The sequence below is a fragment of the Musca domestica genome, unplaced genomic scaffold (assembly GCF_030504385.1).
Source record: "Musca domestica strain aabys unplaced genomic scaffold, Musca_domestica.polishedcontigs.V.1.1 3, whole genome shotgun sequence".
Taxonomy (NCBI): domain Eukaryota; kingdom Metazoa; phylum Arthropoda; class Insecta; order Diptera; family Muscidae; genus Musca; species Musca domestica.
Genome location: NW_026712299.1, coordinates 31,998,516 through 32,019,934, shown reverse-complemented (window position 1 = coordinate 32,019,934; position 21,419 = coordinate 31,998,516). Strand labels below are relative to the sequence as shown.

Here is a 21,419-nt window from a genome sequence, read left to right as displayed (position 1 = left end):
TACAGCCTATGACAGAAAATCATCATCTGTGCAGGCCTGCGTTTTGGTATAGCCACGACATAACGGTACCTCCCGATATTCGGTATTTTGATGATTTTAGCTATATTAATCACCTATTTTTTTCAAGTTTCACATTTGAATATTTTAATGGCTTAGGACAAAAGTTTTATATGCAGGTCCACGTCGTCGTATAGACCCTAATATATGGCTACATTCGGTATTTTTAAGACTTTAAAAAATGCCAAATTCGTTCCAAATGGTGGAGGGTATTTGAAGTTCAGCCAGGACGAACTAACAGCTTTTTTACTTGTTTAAAAATATTTTTGGATTTCTGTTATTATTATCCAAATTATTGACCCTGTAAGGATTAGAAAATGTTTAAAATGTGCGTGAGGTACCATATATAGTCACGGAAATATTCCATTTTCATAATTCATCTAATACAGATAAAAATATTGGTATGGGCAAAATTAAAAGAAAATCAAACATTTATATCCAATTTTATGCGAAATTATCAGTTCCATATTCATGTCAGGTTTCTGGATGAGAGAAATATTTAGATATAGCAATTTGTAAAGAACCGCTGATTTGTTTCTCAAGTTATGATAGAAAAATCTTGAGTTATCAAATATATTTGTATGTATGCAATTTGAAAAGAATTGGATGCCTGTTTCGCTTTCTTTGAGCGTTTTGTTTTTTAAAATCTTGTATCCTATGTGATCTCTACCATCTCTATAATACATCTAGTGTTGATGGAAATATTGAGTTATACCAAGTCTGAATGGAATCGGATGTTAATTTCACGTTTTATGGGCATCACGTTAATTAAAAATTTTGACCCATTGTGGGGGAGGTACCAGAAGGAGTGCACCGATATATCCCATAGCCACAGCAAATCTTGTGTTAGTATAAATAATTGGATGTGTGAAATATGAAGAGAACTGGATGTTTATTTCGGATTCTATAATCGTTTAGACCATTTAAAATATTGACCATTTGTGGGGGAGGAACCAGAAGAAGTGTTCCGATTTCTATCATCTTTATAACAGATTTTGTGTTGATAGAAATATTGATATGTGCCAAGTCTGAATGGAATCCGATTTTAATTTTGCGTTTTATGACCTTCATGGATATTCAAAATGTTAACCCTTTGTGGGGAGGTACTAGAAGGAGTCTACTCATCTTCAGAGCAGATCTTGTGTTAGTAGACGTAATGGGATGTGTGAAATATGAAAAAAAAACCGGATGCTTATTTCGGTTTTTATAATCGTTTTGGTTATTCAAAACTTTGAGCCTTTGTGGGCGAGGTACCAAAAGGAATGGTCTGACCTCTACCGTTTTTATAATATATCTTGCGTTGATGGAAATATTGACTTGTACCAAATCTGAATGGAATCGAATGTTAATTTCACGTTTTATGAGTTTCATCGCTATTCAAAATTTTGACCCATTGTGGGGGAGGTACTAGAAGGAGTGGACCGATATGTCCCATATACACAGCAGATGTTGTGTTAGTAGAAATAATGAAATGTGTAAAATATTAAGTGGTCCGGATGCTTATTTCGGATTTTATGATAGTTTTGGCTATTCACAATATTTTGGAGGAGGTACTAGAAGAAATGGTCCGATTTCCATCATCTTTTCAATTGATTCCATCTTCTGTTGATAAAAATATTAACATGTGGCAAGTCTGAATGGAATGGGTTTTTGTGGGGGAAGTACTAGAAGGATTGGGCCGATATATTTCATTTTCACACCAGGGGTTAATAAAAATATTGTGATTTGTGTAATTTGAAGATAATCGGTCTCTTACATACTATTTTATAAGATTTATATTTATTCAAAATTTTGACTCTTTGTGTGGGAGGTACTTGATAAAGTGGACCAAGATATTCAGTCTTCGCACCAGATCTTGGGTTGGTAGATGTATTGGGATATATGAAATTTGAAGACAATCGGAATTTGAATTCATCTTTTATAATAGTAATAATTATATCAAATTTTGAACTTTTGTGGGGGAGGTAAAATAGAGCCACTCCCTATTTTGTCCATTTTCGTAACTGACCTAGCACTGATGCAAATAATAGGCTTTGCAAGGCTGGAGCAAAATTGGATTATCCTTTCTCTTTCTATGCAGTTTTTATACCCTACACCACAAGGTGGTTAGGGTATTATGTCTTTGCGCATTTGTTTGTAACAGGCAGAAGGAAACGATGTAGACCTACAGTTCCTTTTGATGATCAGCAAAGAATCACATTCTGAGTCGATTTATGCATGTCCGTCCATGTATTTTTGTAAACAAAGTACAGTTCGCATTTATTGTCCTATCCAGATGAAATTTTGCACAAAACATTTGTTCGGCCCAAGGACGAAATTGGAGATAATCGGTAAAAATGTAGATATAGCTCCCATATATATCTTCGTCCGATTTGCCTTTTATTGTGCGCCAAACGTGTAATATCAGTCCGAATAGTATGGAATTTTGTACATACAACCAAAACTGGAAAATAAGTATGCCAAATTTAATCGAAATCCGTTCAGATATAGCTATAGCTCCCATATATATTGTTCATCCGATTTGTTATATTTGTCCTCCGCAGCCGTAATATGCACTCTGTAACAACAAATTTTTGGGGAAATATATGAAATACAGCTCAAAAATACATTTGCTAAATTTTATCGAGATCGGTTCAGATTTGGATATACCTCCCATATATAACTTCGTCCGATTTAGCTTTTATTGTGCACCAAACGTCTAATATTTGCCCAAATGGGATGGACTTTGGCACATACGACCGAACTGAGTCTAGAAGGTAGTATGCCAAATTTGGTGAAGATCGGTTCAGATATAACTATAGCTCCCATATATATTATTCATCCGATTTGTTGTATTTGTTACCCACAGCCGTAATATGCACTCCGTAACAACGATATTCAGGGAAATATATGAAATACAGCTCAGAAATATCTTTGCCAAATTTTATCGATATCGATTCTGATTTGGATATAGCTCCCATATATATCTTTATCCGATTTTAAATTAATTGTGCACCAAATGGGCAATACAATTCGGAATTTAAAAGATACAAATGCTTCGGCATATTCAGTCCTTTGAACGTTAAATTATAATTATAATCATAGCTTGTATGATTGAGATCTCCCATAAAAACTTTTAATTTTTAGGCGGAGCTCTACTAAATTAGGGTATCATAAAGTCGGTCCCGCCCGACTTTAAGACTTTCTTTACTGTTTTTTTTTTTTTTTTGAAAAATGTTGTCTTTTGTGTTAGAGGTCCCAGAAGGAGTGGTCTGATTTTGCCCATCTCCGAACTCGTTCCATGTTTGATAATAATATTACGATTTACAAAGCATGTACCAAATCAGGTACTGCCTTCGAGAGTTATCGTGCGCACCAGCCAGCAGACAGACAGACGGACGAACGGACATCTCTAGATCGACTCCAAATGTCCTTAAACGGATTTGGTCCAAAGAGACCTAGGGCCAAAAAAACTTATTTTACATCACAAAAATGGCGGATATTTGGAGTTATCGTTACACGACAAAGTCCATTTCAGAATATGACCTGACTACAGTTGAGAGACGACTCCGTACGAAATCTTAACTTGCTGTCCAAATTCATTTGGAAGCTAGCCTGGTTAAAACCATATCAGCCCGAATCGGATAAATTTTGGCATACAGGGTCATGTTTAGACCTGGATCATGTGTTACAATTTTGGTGAATATCGGATATGAGATTTAGATACAACTCTCATATTCGTAATATGCACTCCACAGCAATGATATTTTGTACCAAATATCATTTGGAGTTTTAACGCGATCAAGTGTATGCTCTTTAAATTTGAACCGTGTAATTATAAATTGTACAATTGTTTGTTTGCTCCTTTTGCATACATATGTATGTCCACAAACAAGAAGTCAAAATAATACTCCCACGAGGGAATGGGGACGGAGACTAAAATGAGTTACCAAATAAAAGACGACCACAGAAACCATCATCTACTCATTACTTTTAAATGAGTTGTGTGCCAAGTTTTCGGCGAATATCGCCATTGTGTTCAGTGCTGGGTTCGCGTGGAATTATAACGGTTGTCGCGCCATCCACAAAGTTAAAAGGATATTCAACTTTAATACAATTTCCAAAAAAAAGGAAGAGAGCAAAAGGTTATGCATACATAGATAACACAATATGTGTTTCCGTACTGCATGACTGTTGAGAGTATCAGCGGAATTACGGCTATTTTAATTTTAGGGATAATTTTGCCTTTGAATGCAAATTTAGTTGGGGTTTTAGTTATTTTTGTGAAAATAGTGAATTAAAGGAGGGATTCGGAGTCTTGTTAAACAATTGTGTCAACTGTATGATTTAACAAGTAAAAAAGCTGTAAGTTCGGCCGGGCCGAACTTTTAATACCCTCCACCATTTGGTACAAATTTGGCAAATTCCAAAAAAAAAAAAAAAAAATAAATAAATAAAATAAAATAAAAGCCGTTAAAAATTCTGTTAAAATCTTAAAAATAACGAATACCGACGACGTAGATAGGCAACTTTTGTCATAAGTTATTACAATATTTAAATGCGAAAAATCTGTTTAAAATGTAGCTGAAATCATCAAAATACCGAATATAGTACCGTTATATGGGAGCTATACGAAGACGTGGACCTGCACAGAAAATTTTCTGGAACGGGCTGAAGTATCCATTATGAACTTCACATGCGAAATTTGAAAAAATCCCATTAAATAATGTCGCTAAAATCATCAAAATACCGAATATCGGAAGGGGAGGTATATGGGGGCTATACGAAGACATGGACCTACATGGCGCATTTTCTGTTTTATGCTGCAGTATCTATTGAGAACTTCAAATACCAAATTTGGAACGATTTAAATAATGTCGCTTAAATCATCAAAATACCGAATATCAGGAGGTACCGTTATTTGGGGGCTAAATGATAACTTGACCTATATGCCCCATTTACGAACTTAACCTGCCTACTGGCAAAATATACATGTGTATACAATTTTAGCCTTCTATCTCAATTTGTTCGAAAGATAGCGTGATTACAACAGACAGATGGACAGACAAACACACAGACAGAATGACATGGCTAAATCGTCTTAGAATTTTACGCTGATCAAGAATATATATACTTTGTTGGGTCTGACATGAGTATTTCGAGGAGTTACAAATGGAATGACAAAATTAATATACCCTCCATAGTATGGTGGAGGGTATAAAAAGGCCATCTCTGACCTGTGTTCCCCAAAAATAAATACCTTTACATTTGTCCCCTTCTTTTATGTCCTGAATTAGTTAAAGCCTACAACATTTGTTATCTTATCTGAACACCTGCCTCCCCTTCTCTCCTGCTAGCTCTTACAATATATTTAATCCCTCCCAATCACCAATTGACCATTATTACCTTTTAATAACATAAAACCACGCCCCTACCCCCTCCCCTATTTTGTCACATCAAAATTGTACTTACGAAATGAATTAGTACCCGAACTGGAAGAACCACGACTAGGACTCTGTCGATGTTTCCAGGGCATTATGCTAGTCAAACTTGAATGATGGGCCGGATGATGGTGGTGATTGCCTGTGCCATTGCTCTGATGAAACTTCTCCGATGACAGCGAGGCCGATTTAAGCAAATGGCCACTGCCGCTGCCCACCAGCGCATGATGATGGTGATGCTGATGGCCGTCGACCACCAGATGATCATTACAATGGAAATCTTTGTGCTGTGTGGGGGGATAGTGCTGATGGAGATGCTGATGTTGACCGTGTAACAGTTTGTTATCTTTAAGGCCACTACTACTGCTGTTGCCGTTGTTGTTCGATATGAGGGTGGTGGCGTTGTTGGTGGTGGTGGTGCCGTTGCAAATCTGTGAATTGTTGCCATGCATTTTGTGATGATGGGGATGTTGATGCAGTAGTGATGAAGATGTCATCGTGTCATAACTGTAATTGTCCATAATGTCGGCAAGATTATTGAAACTACGACTATTATAGGCGGACGATGACCTCAATAGGGAACTGGCTGTTGGTTCAGGCCTACCTTTGCCCGTGGCAGCGGTCGAGCCGGTGTGGAAGATCTGCTGTTGCTGCGGCATGGCGTGATTGTCGTGGTTGGCACACAGCGACGATTGCATGAAATCACGCGAAAAATTCGACCATGATTTCGAGAAACAGCGACAACGTTCGCCGGCACCCAAAGGACGCATTGTGGCATATTGAGTTTGTGGTTGCTGAAAAGGATACTGGGATAAGGATTGCTGTTGCTGCTGCTGTTGCTGTGAGGAGTATAGTGCCAGCTGGCGGGCATAGTCACTGCTCGGTCCTATGGTGTTGTATTTACTAAGGCTCAGCCGGCTGCTGTTCTTGTACTGTTGCAGCTTCTGTTGCAAGTCGCGCTGTGACAGATGGAAATCTGTGGTATGATAAGCGCCCATCATTGACGGCGGCAGCAGCGGCGGTGGTCCCACATTTATGGCTCCCGATGAACTCTTGTGCAGAAAGCACAGCGAGGGATCTGACTTTTGGCTACGGGGTACGATGATGTCATCGTGCACGGGATAGGGCGGGGGATAGTGACCAAATGGAGCGGCAGCAGCCGAACTCTTTGTTACATGACAGACATCGGGTTTACTGTGCGTGGCCAGGGTGGCCAGTGTGGCTGCATGCTGCGGCTTATAGCTTCCGTTTGTCGTTGTACTGGTCGTCGACATGATGTCCGAACTCACAGCATTGGCACACTTCAATATGGAAGTGGTGCAGTCGTCAATCACAGCCCTTACATCGTGAACACTTTTGGCACAGTCGTTCAGTAAATCACCGCTACACAGGGTGGCAATGGACCCACTGCTATGGTTGTTGTTGGCGCTGTTGCTATTGTTGTGGGTATTGTTGTTGTTCGAGTGTTGAAGGTGCTGTGCGTTGTCTTGGGCCGCCATTGTTTGTTTGCCATTACAATGTATGGAGGATGATCTTGGATTTATTTGATGCTGTTGATGTTGTTGTTGCTGCTGTTGTTGATGTTGTTGTTGCTGTTGATGCTGTTGTTGCAGATGTTGCAACAAGCGTAGACTGCGTATGCTACCATTGCGTTTCATGGCCGGTGGCGGAGGTACAGGCGGTATTGTTTCAGCATCGGATGAACTTAATGCATCACTCTGTAATGAAAGTAATCGTAAAAATTGAGATAAGTGTCAAATGAATATTATTTATGAAAATTATTTTTGGTACGTTTTGAAAAAAAAAAACAAGTAAAAAAGCTGTAAGTTCGGCCGGGCCGAACTTTGAATACCCTCCACCATTTGGAACGAATTTGGCAATTCACAAAAACAATTAAATCCGTTAAAAAATCTATTAAAATTTTAATAATACCGAATGTAGCTGTCATATTAGGGTCTATACGACGATAACATAACATTTGTCATAAGCCTTTACAATATTCAAATGCGAGGTACCGTTATATGGGGGCTATAAGAAGACGTGGACCTGCACAGACAATTTTCTATCTTATACTGTAGTATTCATTACGAACTTCAAATACCAAATTTTAAATAATTCCGGTAAAAAAGGTCGGTAAAATCATCAAAATATCGAATATCGAATATCGGGAGGTACCGTTATATGGGGGCCATACGAAGACGTAGACCTGCACAGACAATTTTCTGTCTTAGACTTTAGTATCCATTACGAACTTCAAATACAAAATTTGAAACAATTCCGGTGAATAATGTCGCTAAAATCATCAAAATACCGAATATATGGGGGCTATACCAAAACGTGGACCTACATGGCGCATTTTCAATACCAAAAGTTCTGCAGACATAATATACATTTGGGTAAGATTTTATCAACCTACTTCAATCCATTCGGAAGCTACAGTGATTTCCACGGACAGACGGACGAACATCGTTAAATCGACATAGAATTTTATGCTGATCAATAATATATGGGAGTTTGTGGGGTCTAAAATGTATATTTCGAAGTGGTACAAACGGAATGACAAACTTAATATATCCTCCATACTATGGTGGAGGGTATAAAAACGGATGCTCATTTTGAATTTTGTGAGAGTTATAGGTATTCAAGATGTTGTACCCTTCGTGAGTGGTCCTAATTATACCATCTTCATATCAGAGTTAGTAAAGTTGTTAAAAATATTGGGATATTTAAAATTTAAGGGGAACGGAATGGAAAATCTTTACACTTTTTGGGTACCAGAAAGAGTGGATCGATGTATCCCCTCTCCACATTACTTTGTTGGAAATAATAGGATGCTAAGTTATGTCTACTATGTCGCCTTTTATGAGCTATTGTGGGGGAGGTGCCTTCATACCAGATTTTGGAATATGCAAAATTTAAAGACAATCGGACTCTTGTTTTACATTTTATAAGAGATATAAGTATTCAAAAAAATAACCCTTTTCTAGAAGAAGTGGGTCGATATTGTCCTATTTCATACCTGAGTTCGCACTGATGCATATATGTTTGAATCTACAATTTTTAAATAAAATCCGATTATCTTTTTTTAATCTATGCGGTGTATTATTATTATAAGTATAATTATTATTATTATTATTATTATTATTATTATTATTATTATTATTATTATTATTATTATTATTATTATTATTATTATTATTATTATTATTATTATTATTATTATTATTATTATTATTATTATTATTATTATATTATTATTATTATTATTATTATTATTATTATTATTATTATTATTATTATTATTATTATTATTATTATTTTATACCCTCAGCCATATGGCTAGAGATGGTATACGACCAAAACGTACCTCATCGAAATAACGGCTTTAGACCCTAGGTCTCTTTGGACAAAATCCATTTCAGGACATTTGGATTTAGCGATGTCCGTCTAGCTGGTGCGCACGATAACTCTCGAAGGAAGCATCCGATTTTATTCAAACTTGGTACATCGTATTATTATTGTCAAACTTAGATCGAATTCGGAGATAGGCAATATCGGTCCCAAGAAAATAATGTACTGCACCAAAAGAAAAAGGATAATCCGATTTTGCTCCAACTTTGCGAATATTTGCATCACTGCTAGGTCAGGTGCGAAAATGGACAATATTAGTCCACTCCATCAAGTACCTCCTCAAAAAAGGGTCAACATTTTAAATAAATATAACTTATAAAATGTGATGTAAGTGTCCGATTGTCTTCAAATTACACACAATACAATATTGTTATTAACCCAAGGTCTGGTATGAAGATGCAATATATAGGTCCAATTCTTCTGGCACCACCCCCTCCCCACCAAAGGTTCAAAATTTTGAATATCCGTGAAGATTATAAAACTCGAAGTTAACATCCGATGCTATTCAAACTTGGCACATCTTAATATTTCTATCTACACAAGATCTGTTATAAAGATTATAGAGATCGGACCACTCCTTCTGGACCACCACATAGGGTCAAAGTTTTGGATAACCAAAACGATTATAAAATCCAAATTAAGCATTCTTTTCTCTTCATATTTCATACATTACATAATTTCTATCAATACAAGATCTGCTGTGAAGATAAGATATATCGGTCCACTTTTTCTACTATCTCCCCCACATAGGGTCAAAATTTTGAATATCCACCAAGCTCATAAAACGCGAAACTAACATTCGATTTCATTCAGACTTGGTACATCTTAATACTTCCATCAACACAAGACCTGTCGTAAAGACGGTATAGATCGGACCATTTCATCTGATACCTCCCCCAAATAGGCTTCAAGATTTTGAAAAACAAAACGCCCAAAGAAAGCGAAATAAGTACTCAACTCTCCACAAAGTGTCACAATTTTCAATACTTTTATCTGTCATGACTTGCGAATCAAGACAATTATAAGATCTGGTATAAAAATGGGATATAAGGACAACTTATTATAGTACTCCCATTCAAAATTTCAACAATTTTCAAAGAATATTATAATAATTTAGAAATAAAATATGTTAACTTGTTTTCATTTTTTTTAGTAGTTCATCCTATGCCATTCCAACATCCTAAAGACTTTTTGCATGTATCAAATTAGTTCGTATTTATATTCGAATTTATTGTTCCAATTGTTGCATAAAAATCAAGCGTACCCACATTCATTTTCGAAAAGCCCTTTCGCAGGGATTTAAAAAAAAATCTCTTCAACTATGGTTGGCTGGAAAATACCCCAAAGACTTGCAATAATACCATGTAACATACATATTTTACAACAAGTCTCTCTCTAGTAATACCTGGATAGCTAAAAGCAATAACATATTTTTATTTTCATTCTCATTTCGTGTTTGTTTGCTGTGTTGTTTGTGTTTCCTTAGCCTCTTCTGTGACATCAATGCTGTGACATCGGGAAATCAGGCAACAGCTATTACCAGCATCATCATAATCAGCAGCGCCAGTGACAACGGCAACGACAGTGTCATTACTGTAATTGCTATCATGGCACATAAAAGCGTTATGTTTTTTTTTGTCGCACATACTTACATATGTATGTGTGTATTTACATGGCCATAGATATATATTAATATATAAACATATTCATACATATATATGTATTCGCAATTTTTGTTCTTATTATTTTTACTTTTTTTCTTTGCAGCAGCAAAATCCCTGTGTACTAAAAGGTAAACAAGTGCTTACACACACACACATACATGTGTGCGAGGGTGTGTATTCGCATTCACAGTGTTCTACATGCCCATGTGTACACAAGTATGTGGCACAAGATTTTCAGGCAAACATTTAAAGAAACGAAAGAGAGGAAAAAAACCATGCATGTCCTTCATACCTCATGAGATTTAATGTTAATGTGACAAATTTCTTCATATGCACTCAAAATTGTACTTGAACGCATCGCTGGCTGCTTAATTCGATTTAATTTGTTATTCTGTGCCAAAGTTATAACAACATGGCTTCATGGTATGCATGTTGCCATGCAACTGGGGCAGGTGGGAATTTAAGGAGAATGGCAGGAAGAATAAGAAAAAAAATTAAAATGTATAAATTGGTATTTAAGAAATAATTCAGTAAAGCAATTATTTCCTTGCAATTGCTTTATTCTTAGTTACGTTTTTATACCCTCCACCTTGGAAAGGAGGGTATATTAACTTTGTCATTCCGTTTGCAGCATCCTTAAATATTCTTCGTAGACTCCATAAAGTATATATATTCATAATCAGCATAAAATTCTAAGTCGATTTAACTATGTCCGTCTGTCTGTCTGTTGAAATCACGATACAGCCTACATTATTTAACGTAGAGCGCCAATTTAGCAGACCAATAACGTAGAGCGCCAAAATTTAGCAGACCAATTTTTATTGTGTCTAGGATGGTTGGTATTGAAAATGAGATATATCGGTCCACGTTCTGGTATAGTCCCCATATAACGGTACCTCCCGATATTCGGTATTTTGATGGTTTTTACCACATTTTTTCACTGATTTGTCTTAAAAATGGTATTTGTGGGCCAGAATGGGTCCTAGTTCGTTGTGGCGAGTCATTGTAATTATAGGTCCACGTTTTGGTATAGCCCCCATATAACGGTACCTCCCAATATTCGGCATTTTAATGGTTTTTGCCACATTTCTTCTAATGTTTCCTTTACCCTAAGGTGGAGGGTATTAAAAGTTTGGCCCGGTCGAACTTAATGTTTTTTTACTTGTTATTCCCTTAATACAGGTCTTGAGCGAGGTAGAATGCAAATGGGAGGCAATATGTGTATATCGATAGTTTATGTTAATGGTATATTTTTGACAATTTTTGAGTCGATTTTCGTAATCAAATTACAGGTATTTGTAGAACATTTCATCCTTAACGTCCTTTCGATCCATTTAATAACCTACATCACAGGGTGAGGTTATTACAAGCTAAGAACAACTAAAATGACCCATTATTTCTTTTGGTGATCTCCACAGAATCACATTATTAGTCGATTTATATACCTACATTTATTCCAAGGTACCCTATTGAAATTGGTGATAATCGTTCGAGATTTACATTTAGCTTCTTTATAGATATTCACCCAATACGATGAATTTTAGCGCATGAGGCCTTTAAACAAGAAGTAAGTAAGCCATATACCTACATTCGGTCATATCTGAATATGAGACTCTTCGGCCCAGTGTTTTGAATTATTACAAGGCTCAAAAAACAAAAAAAATATCATTTTATCTTCATACAAAACAATATTTCGGCCTACCATTTCTGGTTCCCACCCCATTGAGGTCAAATTTTTGAATAATTATAATTATCATAAAGTGTGAAATAAGTTTCCGCATATAATTTAACTTGGCACGTCGCAATCAAAAGGTTTTTGTTAAAAAAATTGGTCTAGAAGTATGACAAATTTGGAAAAGATCAGTTCAGATACAGTTATGATTTTCTTTCACCCAAAGCTGTCATATAAATATATTGCAGCCGATTTGAGGTTTAAAATATTTGAAGGCGGTAATATTCTCCCGATGTCATTGATGATGAGTTGGCCTCCACATCAAATTTCAGGACTTCAGCTCTATCCCTTCACCCAATACCAAATTAAGTTCCATTTGGTACTTTTCGAACAATTATAGTACGCATTTTCAAAACAATTTCCATATCTCAAACTCAGATACCAACATTGACCTTAATACCAAATTTCAGAATTTCAGGTCTTTAATTTCACCAATTACGACCCGACGACGCATATTGTGTTGTATTTTGCACTATTCGTACGTTAATAGTACGCATTTCCAAAACCAACTTCTTCTCTCCGCCGTAGACACCAACCGTGACATCCATATCAAATTTCAGGATTTCAGCTCTATTCTTTCACCAAATACTAAATTTAGTACTGTTAAGCAATTTTCTTATACAATTCCAAAACCATTATTTCCAGATACCAGCAGAAACCGCAATATCAAATTTGAGGATTCCAGGAACCCAATAACAAATATAGTACCATTTGGTACTTTTCGTACAAATATAAAACGCATTTTCAGACCACCGCCAAATCTGAATCACAGATACCGTTAGTACCCTAAATATCAAATTTCAGAATTTTATCCCTATTCCTTCACCTAATACAAAATATAGTACCATTCAGTTCTTTTCGTACGTTCATAGAACGCATTCCAAATTTAATTTACCAACAGAGACCTCAATATTGACGATTCCAGTACCATTTACACATCTCCCAAAATCACCTACTTATCTTATTTCCAGATACCAAGAGATACCTCAATATTATATTTCGGGATTCCAGCTCTATCCCTTCACACAATACCCAACTTAGTACCATTTTGTACTTTTCGTACAAACATAGGACGCATTTTCACACCACTGCCAAATATGAAGCACATATACCAAGAGTAATTCAAACATCAAATTTAAGAATTTTATCTCTTTTCGAACAATTATAGGAAACATTGCCAAAACCACCTCCATATGTCCAGGTTACACATGAACAGCGACCCAAACTCAAAAATTCGAATTTTAAACCCTAGCTGTTTACCCAAATTGCACCAAATATAGTACTATTTAGCACTTTTCGTGCCATTTTAGTACGAATTTTCATAGACGCAGTCTTATCACACGCCTACGCACCTAGACTGGTTCTCATGCAAAACGAGCTGAAGACAGTATTTATGGAGGAGTTGAAGGGAGTCTTCACAATCGGACGAGCTAAAAGTGGTCTATATTTGGAGTCCCTATTGAAGAGCCGAGGTCACAGTTTCTAGACGAGCTGTAAGGTTGGGGGAAAAATTGCTCCCCAGCAAATACCACATATAGGCAATGCAGCAATCAGCCTCCGTGAAGTCTATACAGCATGTATTATTGCTTCTTTTCATTATTTTCAATTTATTAGTTGCCGAGCCCTGGTATAGAGTCATTAACACAAAATCATGAACTATTTTTTCAAAATTTATTTTAAGTTACATCTGAATATATCTCAAAGCGCTTTAGCTAATTCTTCTAGTTGGTGGTCTGAAGTACTAAAACACAATGGGACAAAATATTTTTTTTCCATAATTACAGGTAAACCCAATATATTCTGAAAAAAGAGCTAAAAATAGAAGATTCGTATACTTTTTTCACATTTTTTCGGATTAAGATTCTTTGGATACATTCATTTTAGGTATACAGTGTGTCTATCAAGTCAGCAGAAGGGTCTTTTTAAACCGTTAGACATGTGGCTAGATGGGGTACACATATATACTTTGATACGGCCAAAAACTTGTCTCATCGAAATAACGGTACCAGATCCGAGGTCTCTTGGTCCAAAGACCAAGGTCATTTGGAGTCGATCTAGCGATGTCCGACTCCTTCTGGTACCTCCCCCACAATAGGTCGAAATTAAAAAAAAAGAAAAAAAAATATTTTACTTCACTGAAACAGAAATGATAATCCGATTTTGATCCAACTTTGCAAATCCTTATATTTGCATCAGTCCTAGGTCAGTTGCCAAAATGGACAATATCGGGCCACTTCATTAAGTACCTCCCCACAAAGGGTCAAATAATTATAGCTCTTATTAAGTGTGATGTAAGAATCCGATTGTCTTAAAATTACACGCATCACAATATTTCTATACACCCAAGTGAAGATGGATATATCGGTCCACTCCTTCTGGTATCTTCCCCGAAGGGTAAAAATTTTGAATATCCTTGAAGCTCATAAAACGCGAAAATAACGTCTGATTCCATTCGGACGTGGTACACATCAATGTTTCCATCAACACAAGATCTGTTATAAAGTTGGTATAGTTCAGAACATTTCTTCTGGTACCTCCTCCTCAAGATTTTGAAAAAGAAAACGTTCAAAGAAAGCAAAAAAAAAAAAAAAAAAAAAAAAAAATCGACTCTCGTCAAAGGTCTGTTGTGAAGATTATATATGTCTGCATGCCCTTCTGGTACCTCACAGACAAATGGTCACAATTTTCAAACCTTTATAGTTATGGCGAAAAAAAGGCAGGCAACTTGCTATATCTAAATATTTCTCTCAATCTGAGATGAATATGGAATTTATGATTTCCCATAAAATTGAATATAAATGTTCGATTTTCTTGTAATTTGCCCATACCAATATTTTATCTGTATTTAATTTAAATTGGAATACTTCAGTCGTAACTAACGCACATTTTAACATTTTCTAAAAATTATCACAAGTCTCATATAAAGTGAAGGAAGTAACCAATATAGTCCAAATCTGGCACGTCGCAATATATTTTTATCATATTAATTTAGGTACTATACGAAATGGACAATATTGGCTCATTCCTTCGGAACCTACACCTTAGAGGGTCAAACAGTTGAATAATCATAGTAGAATTCAAAATATATTTCAATAATCGAACATAATTCAAAAAAAAAAAAAAAAAAAATAATAATAATAAATAAATAAATGATTGGAAATTACTTACTTTTTCCACCCGATTTCAAAATAATTTTCATAAGGTATTCAATATTTTGTACTTTAATTAAAATCACTGCCACCCACTGGATTCTTCATCAGTTACAAATTCTATTAGATATGGCATCATATGTTCGCCATTTGCTGTAGGCTGGTGTAGTCATTTTTTTAATGGATTTCTTTTATATATTTAATGTGAATACAATTTGGCCCGGTTACCTTTTTAATTCCATTTCTCTATGAAAACTACAAATCAATGAATAAAAGAAAAAAAAACGGAATGAAAAACATATCATCCTTATCAATCATTTTTTAAAGCATTAATCAGAAATGTGTGTTTCCGCCGTTGCTGCCGCTGTTGTTGTCCTTTCACTTCCTATGACAACGGTGTGCCATCACCAATATGACTATGACGATGATGATGATGGCATACGGCACACACACATACACACACATACCCTAGCAGCCGAGAAAGAGGCAAACAATGCCAGAGATTCCTTTGTGAATTTTCATTTTCAACAATTGTTATCAAGTGATGCTTAAAACATTTCTCTGCGATAAGTCAATCAAATCAATGGCAAACAGAAATAATATTCTATTTTTCGATTTTTGTGTGTGTGTGTGCGTCCTTCGGTTTTCTGTTCCCTCTTTCGTTTGTTCTTTCTTTTCATTTCATTTCATATTGTATTTGGAATTTTGAACAGTTTACTTAAATTGGAGCAAGGCAAGACATGGAAAAAAAATGAAATAAAAATATCTGCAAATTGAAAGCTTTTATGATATTAGTAAGTAGTATTGGTGGGGTGAGAGGGGGTGCGAGCGAGTGTGGGCGTCTAGTGCCGGAGGAACGAAAAAAAGGGAAATTGGTGCTGGGGTTTACCTCCTCAAAACGGATATATACTTTGATAACATTGAAGGCTGCGTCAAGTGGAAATGAAATTGAAATAAATTCATATTTCATAGATTTCTGTACTTTTCCAAATGCCATAAAAGGAACCATATTTTTTTCCTCACCAAACAGCTCTTATCGCAGATACAGTGTCAAACAATCTTTAAAGTTTTTTAGCTTCGGTTTCTTTTAATAATGTGAAAAATAAATTTCATAAAATGTAGCTAATTTTTTCTTTCGATTTGATCTGTGCCTTAGATATTTGCTGATTGATAATGCAGTCGTGTAAAAACGACTATGCCGTCCGGTCAAAATGAATTAGATTTAAAAGTCTGTGTTAAAGTAAAAGAAACTTAAACTGTTAAAAAATGTTATTGAAAATGATGTCAGTGAAGCAATGTTTTGCCTTCATGGTATTCTAACCGATTACCAAATATGACTGTCGGATTGTGTTATCAACCCGCTTTCGAAACGGCAAAAGACAAAGTATACATTTTTGGGGCTAAAATTTTGCACGTTTAGAGGAAACATTTGATAATATCGAAAATTTTCCTCTGTTATAAGCTAAATACTAGAGAGTGGAGCTAGACTTCCGCAATGAAATATAAAATGGACGATAACAGGAAAAATATTGAAGTGGGCGAAACCTATATATATGAAACAGCGTTTTTCCACTTCTAGTGCAAAAATCTTGAAAATTAGTTTTGTGGGTCACTATTGTAATAGATGGTACTTAAAAATTAGTTTTTTTTTTTCCTCCAACTTACTATAGAGAACATATTTACTTTGTCATTTCTATTGTAACTCCTCGAAATAATCTCTTTAGAAGCCACAAAAAATATATGAAAACATATAGACAAAAAATATTTGGCAACTTTGAAACTTTTAAAATAATAATCTGCTAGAATGGGGTATTGTAGTCAAAATTTTATAATATGGACCATTAAAGATAATTCACTAGGAAGCTGTATTCTCTTTAATGTAAAAAGGTAGGTGTGTTGAAACCAACAATCATGTTTATATTATTTACCGTTTTCTAGCTAAACCACTCAAGATGCAGATCTGTACTAATAGAAGCAATCGAAGTACACCCATTGGTCAGCATAATTGGTCTAATGCGTGATTTTTTGAAGCTTCCACTGCATCCACCTAAAACTGATATTAACGTTGTTATGTAGGAAATCCGGATGTTTTAATTTGATTTATAACCTGAACGCGCAAACAAATAAATGATAGGTATATAGAAGTCCTGCTTAAACGTATTTTTTATACCCTCCACAATACATAGTATGGAGGGTAAATTAAGTTCGTCATTCCGTTTGTAACTCATCGAAGTAATTATTTTAGACCCAACAAAGTATATAAATTCTTGATCAACGTAAAATTCTAAGACGATTTAGCCCTGTCCGTCCGTCCGTTTGTTGTAATCACGATACAGTCAAAACAATTTAAGATAGGAAGCTAAAATTTTGCAAAGATCGGTTTTTGTCTGCATGCGTCGGTCCACGATATGGTATAGCACCCGTATAACGGTACCGCCCGATATTCGGTATTTTGTTAATTTTAACCACATTTTTCAATGGAAATCTCTGAAATTCCACCCGAGAAGTTTCTTGTGAGTACTTTACCCCCTGAGAAAGAAATGTGTATATAGGTCCCAGTGTCGTATAGCCCTCATATAACGGTACCCCCCGATATTCGGTTTTTTTTTATGATTTTAGCCACATTTTTCAACGGAATTGTCTGAAAATTCAAACAATAAGTTCCTTGTGAGTTGTTTACCTCTTAGAAGAGAATTGTCTTAATGGGTCCACGTTTTAGTATAGCGTCTATATAACGATATCCCCAGGTATTCGTCATTTTCATGATTTTTGCGACATTTTTCACTGGAATTGTTTCATACTTCATATATAACGTTCGAAACCATTACAGGACCACGTCTTCGTATTGCCCCCATATTACGGTTTTCATTCGAGCGGTATTTTTCGGCGGTTTTTTTTAATTTTTCAAGTTTCTTCCAAATGGTGGAGGGTATAAAAATTTCGGCCCGGCCGAACTTAACTGCTTTTTACTTATTTTTCTCAAATTTCAACAAAATGAGTGGACTACAAGTTTTCGTTATGAATTCCAAAAATTCACTTTTCTTTAATCAAATAAATGATATGACTTAGAAAATATTATTTGAGTAGAGGAACTAAATAATCACTTCAATTCAGATTAAAACCAGTAAAGAAAGTCCTAAAGTCGGGGGGCTTACTTTATGATACCCTACACCACTTTGCCAATTTAGTAGAGCTCCACATAACAATTAAAAGTTTTTATGGCAGAATTCAATCATACACGCTATGATTATAATTATAATTTAAAGTTCAAAGGACTAAATATGCCGAAGCATTTGTATCTTTTAAATTCGGAGTTGTATTGCCCATTTGGTGCACAATTAATTTGAAATCGGATAAAAATATATATGGGAGCTATATCCAAATCTGAACCGATCTCGATAAATGTTGGCAAAGATATTACTGAATATCCCTGAATATCGTTGTTACGGAGTGCATATTACGTCTGTGGGTAACAAATACAACAAATCGGATGAACAATATATATGGGAGCTATAGCTATATCTGAACCGATTTTCACCAAATTTGACATATTAGCTTCTGGACTCAATTCGGTCGTAAGTGCCAAATACCATCCCATTAAGACAAATAGTAGATGTTTGGTGCACAATAAAAGGTAAATCGGACGAAGTTATATGTGGGAGCTATATCCAAATCTGAACCGATCTCAGTAGAATTTAGCAAATGTATTTCTGAGCCGTATTTGATATATTTCCCCAAATATTTTTGTTGCAGAGTGCATATTACGGCTGCGGAGAACAGAAATATCAAATCGGATGAACAATAAATATTGGAGCTATAGCTATATCTGAACCGATTTCGATTAAATTTGACACACTTATTTTCAGGCCTAATTTGGTTGTATGTGCAAAATTCCATACTATTCGGGCTGATATTACACGTAGGCAAATCGGACAATAAAAGATCGGAATAAAATCGGACGAAGATATATATGGGAGCTATATCCAAATTTTGACCGATTATCTCCAATAGGGTTCGTCCTTGGGCCAAATAAATGATCTGTGCAAAATTTCATCTGAATCGGGCAATAAATTGCGACCTGTACATTGTTTAAAAATACATGGACAGACGGACGGACGGACAGACGGACATGCATAAATCGACTCAGAATGTGATTCTATGCAGATCATCAAAAGGAACTATGGGTCTATCTCGTTTCCTTTTGCCTGTTACAAACAAATGCACAAAGATATAATACCCTGACCACCTTGTGGTATAGGGTATAAATATTCTCACAGAAAGATGAATGTTCTTAGTATCAGTCCTATCTTGCAATGGTGTAAACTTAAACAAATATCATGCGCAAATTTAACTCATTTGGCCTTGCACCTTAAAGTTAACTGTAATTTAATGTCCACAATCTAGGATCCACAAATACACCGCCATTTACATACTTGTAAAAGATTTCACCACATACACATACATTGTTGAATTTAATTTGAAAACCTCATGTCCCCATCACGGATTTGTAACTGTGTTACGACGACAAACCCACTCACCCACTTAGCAGTACAACGACCGCATTCTGAATTTGGTGTATCGCCCCGTCCGTTAATTAAATTGTAAAATAAAACAAAGTGTTTTGTTCCTCCTACATTTGGCTGTTGTTGTTTTTTCTTCTCCATTTTTTGGGAGCAGTAGCAGCAGCATCCAACAACAAAGGAATAATTAAAAGTTCTTGAATGTTGATGTTTGTTGCTGACTGAAAATGTCTGGCGTATAAATGACTGGGCGTGTTAAATGAAATAATGGTCGGAAAACTAAATGAGCAAGTGAATGAACCGTGCCGAAGAAATTTGCAGCAAATTGCCGGAAAGCCAAAAAAATTAAATGAATGAGGGAAAATGTATGTATAATATTGTATGTACCCTACTGCACAATGTGGGAAGATGGTTGAATTTATAAAGGGCTCGTAGTAGGACTGCAATCTCTTATACGCGCCACTATAAAATTAGATTTTTTTAATTTTATTATTTCGTTTGCAACATCTCGGCCTGTTCTTGCGAGATCTTTTGAAACACACATGAAAGTACGACGTCTTAAAACGGCCCACTGCCCATATCAGATTAGAGATCACATTTTTTATATCGATCATTGAAATTTTCATTTGATTAAATGTTAGTGTGTAGAGGCAAGACTAGGCTGGGTTTTTCATCATTCTCACTACTGTTTTTTTCCGATTCTAATTCAAGAGTTCCATTTGTAATTCGAGTCATTCCAATTTATAAATTATATAATTTGAAATACCGAATTTTCGTATACCCGAATTTCAAATTTTCCGAAATACAATTAGAATGCTCGAATTAAAACTGAGATACAGGGTGATATAAAAACTGCAACAAAGTCAAACAGGATCATTTTTACTTTTTTTTTCATTTTATTGAATGAAAGCAAAAAAATGTCGGAAATAACATCAAATTGGTAACGAATTGGTAAACTTTGGCACGAATTAGTAATCTTTGACACGAATTATGGCCTTTAAACGGCTAATAAAACCATCACACGCTGATGGTTGCTCTGCGGTGTTTTGGCCCATACCCGGCGAAACGGCTGCTTGAGGTGATCGATACTTTGGTATTTTTTAGTGTTTTCCAAAATACTCCAGGCACAATAGCCCAACGGATTGGTATCCGGAGATTTTGGTGGCCATTGTGCGCTGGAAATGAAGCGAGGAACCTCATTTTATAACCATTCTTGGGTGGCGCGTGCTGAGTGCGATGATGCAGAGTCCCGTTGGCAGGTCCAAGGTCTGCGACCAAAATGTTTGCGTGCCCAAGGCTTTATACCTCCACCCTCCAGAATATTTTCGCGATAATATTCGGCATTTATTCTGATGTTACGGTCGATTATTACGAGCGGAGAGCTACTATCGGCTGTTATGGCGGCCCACACCATCACCATGGCCGGGGCTTGAGTTCTGTTGGCCAACCGAATGGGCACATTTTCA

The 21,419-nt window shown here is 35.9% G+C and overlaps 1 protein-coding gene across 1 annotated transcript in view; it reads right to left on the bottom strand.

The window, feature by feature from the left end:
* Nucleotides 1–10,479, bottom strand: part of LOC101893029 (nucleomorphin) — a 102,578-nt gene extending 92,099 nt beyond the window's left edge. Inside the window, exons 1-2 of the mRNA XM_059124707.1 lie at nt 10,429–10,479; nt 5,509–7,195 (exon numbers count right to left, since the gene is read on the bottom strand). Coding sequence (XP_058980690.1) covers nt 5,509–7,195; nt 10,429–10,479 — 1,738 coding nt within the window. The remainder of the gene's footprint in view (nt 1–5,508; nt 7,196–10,428) is intronic.
* Between the last annotated feature and the right edge of the window lie 10,940 nt (nt 10,480–21,419).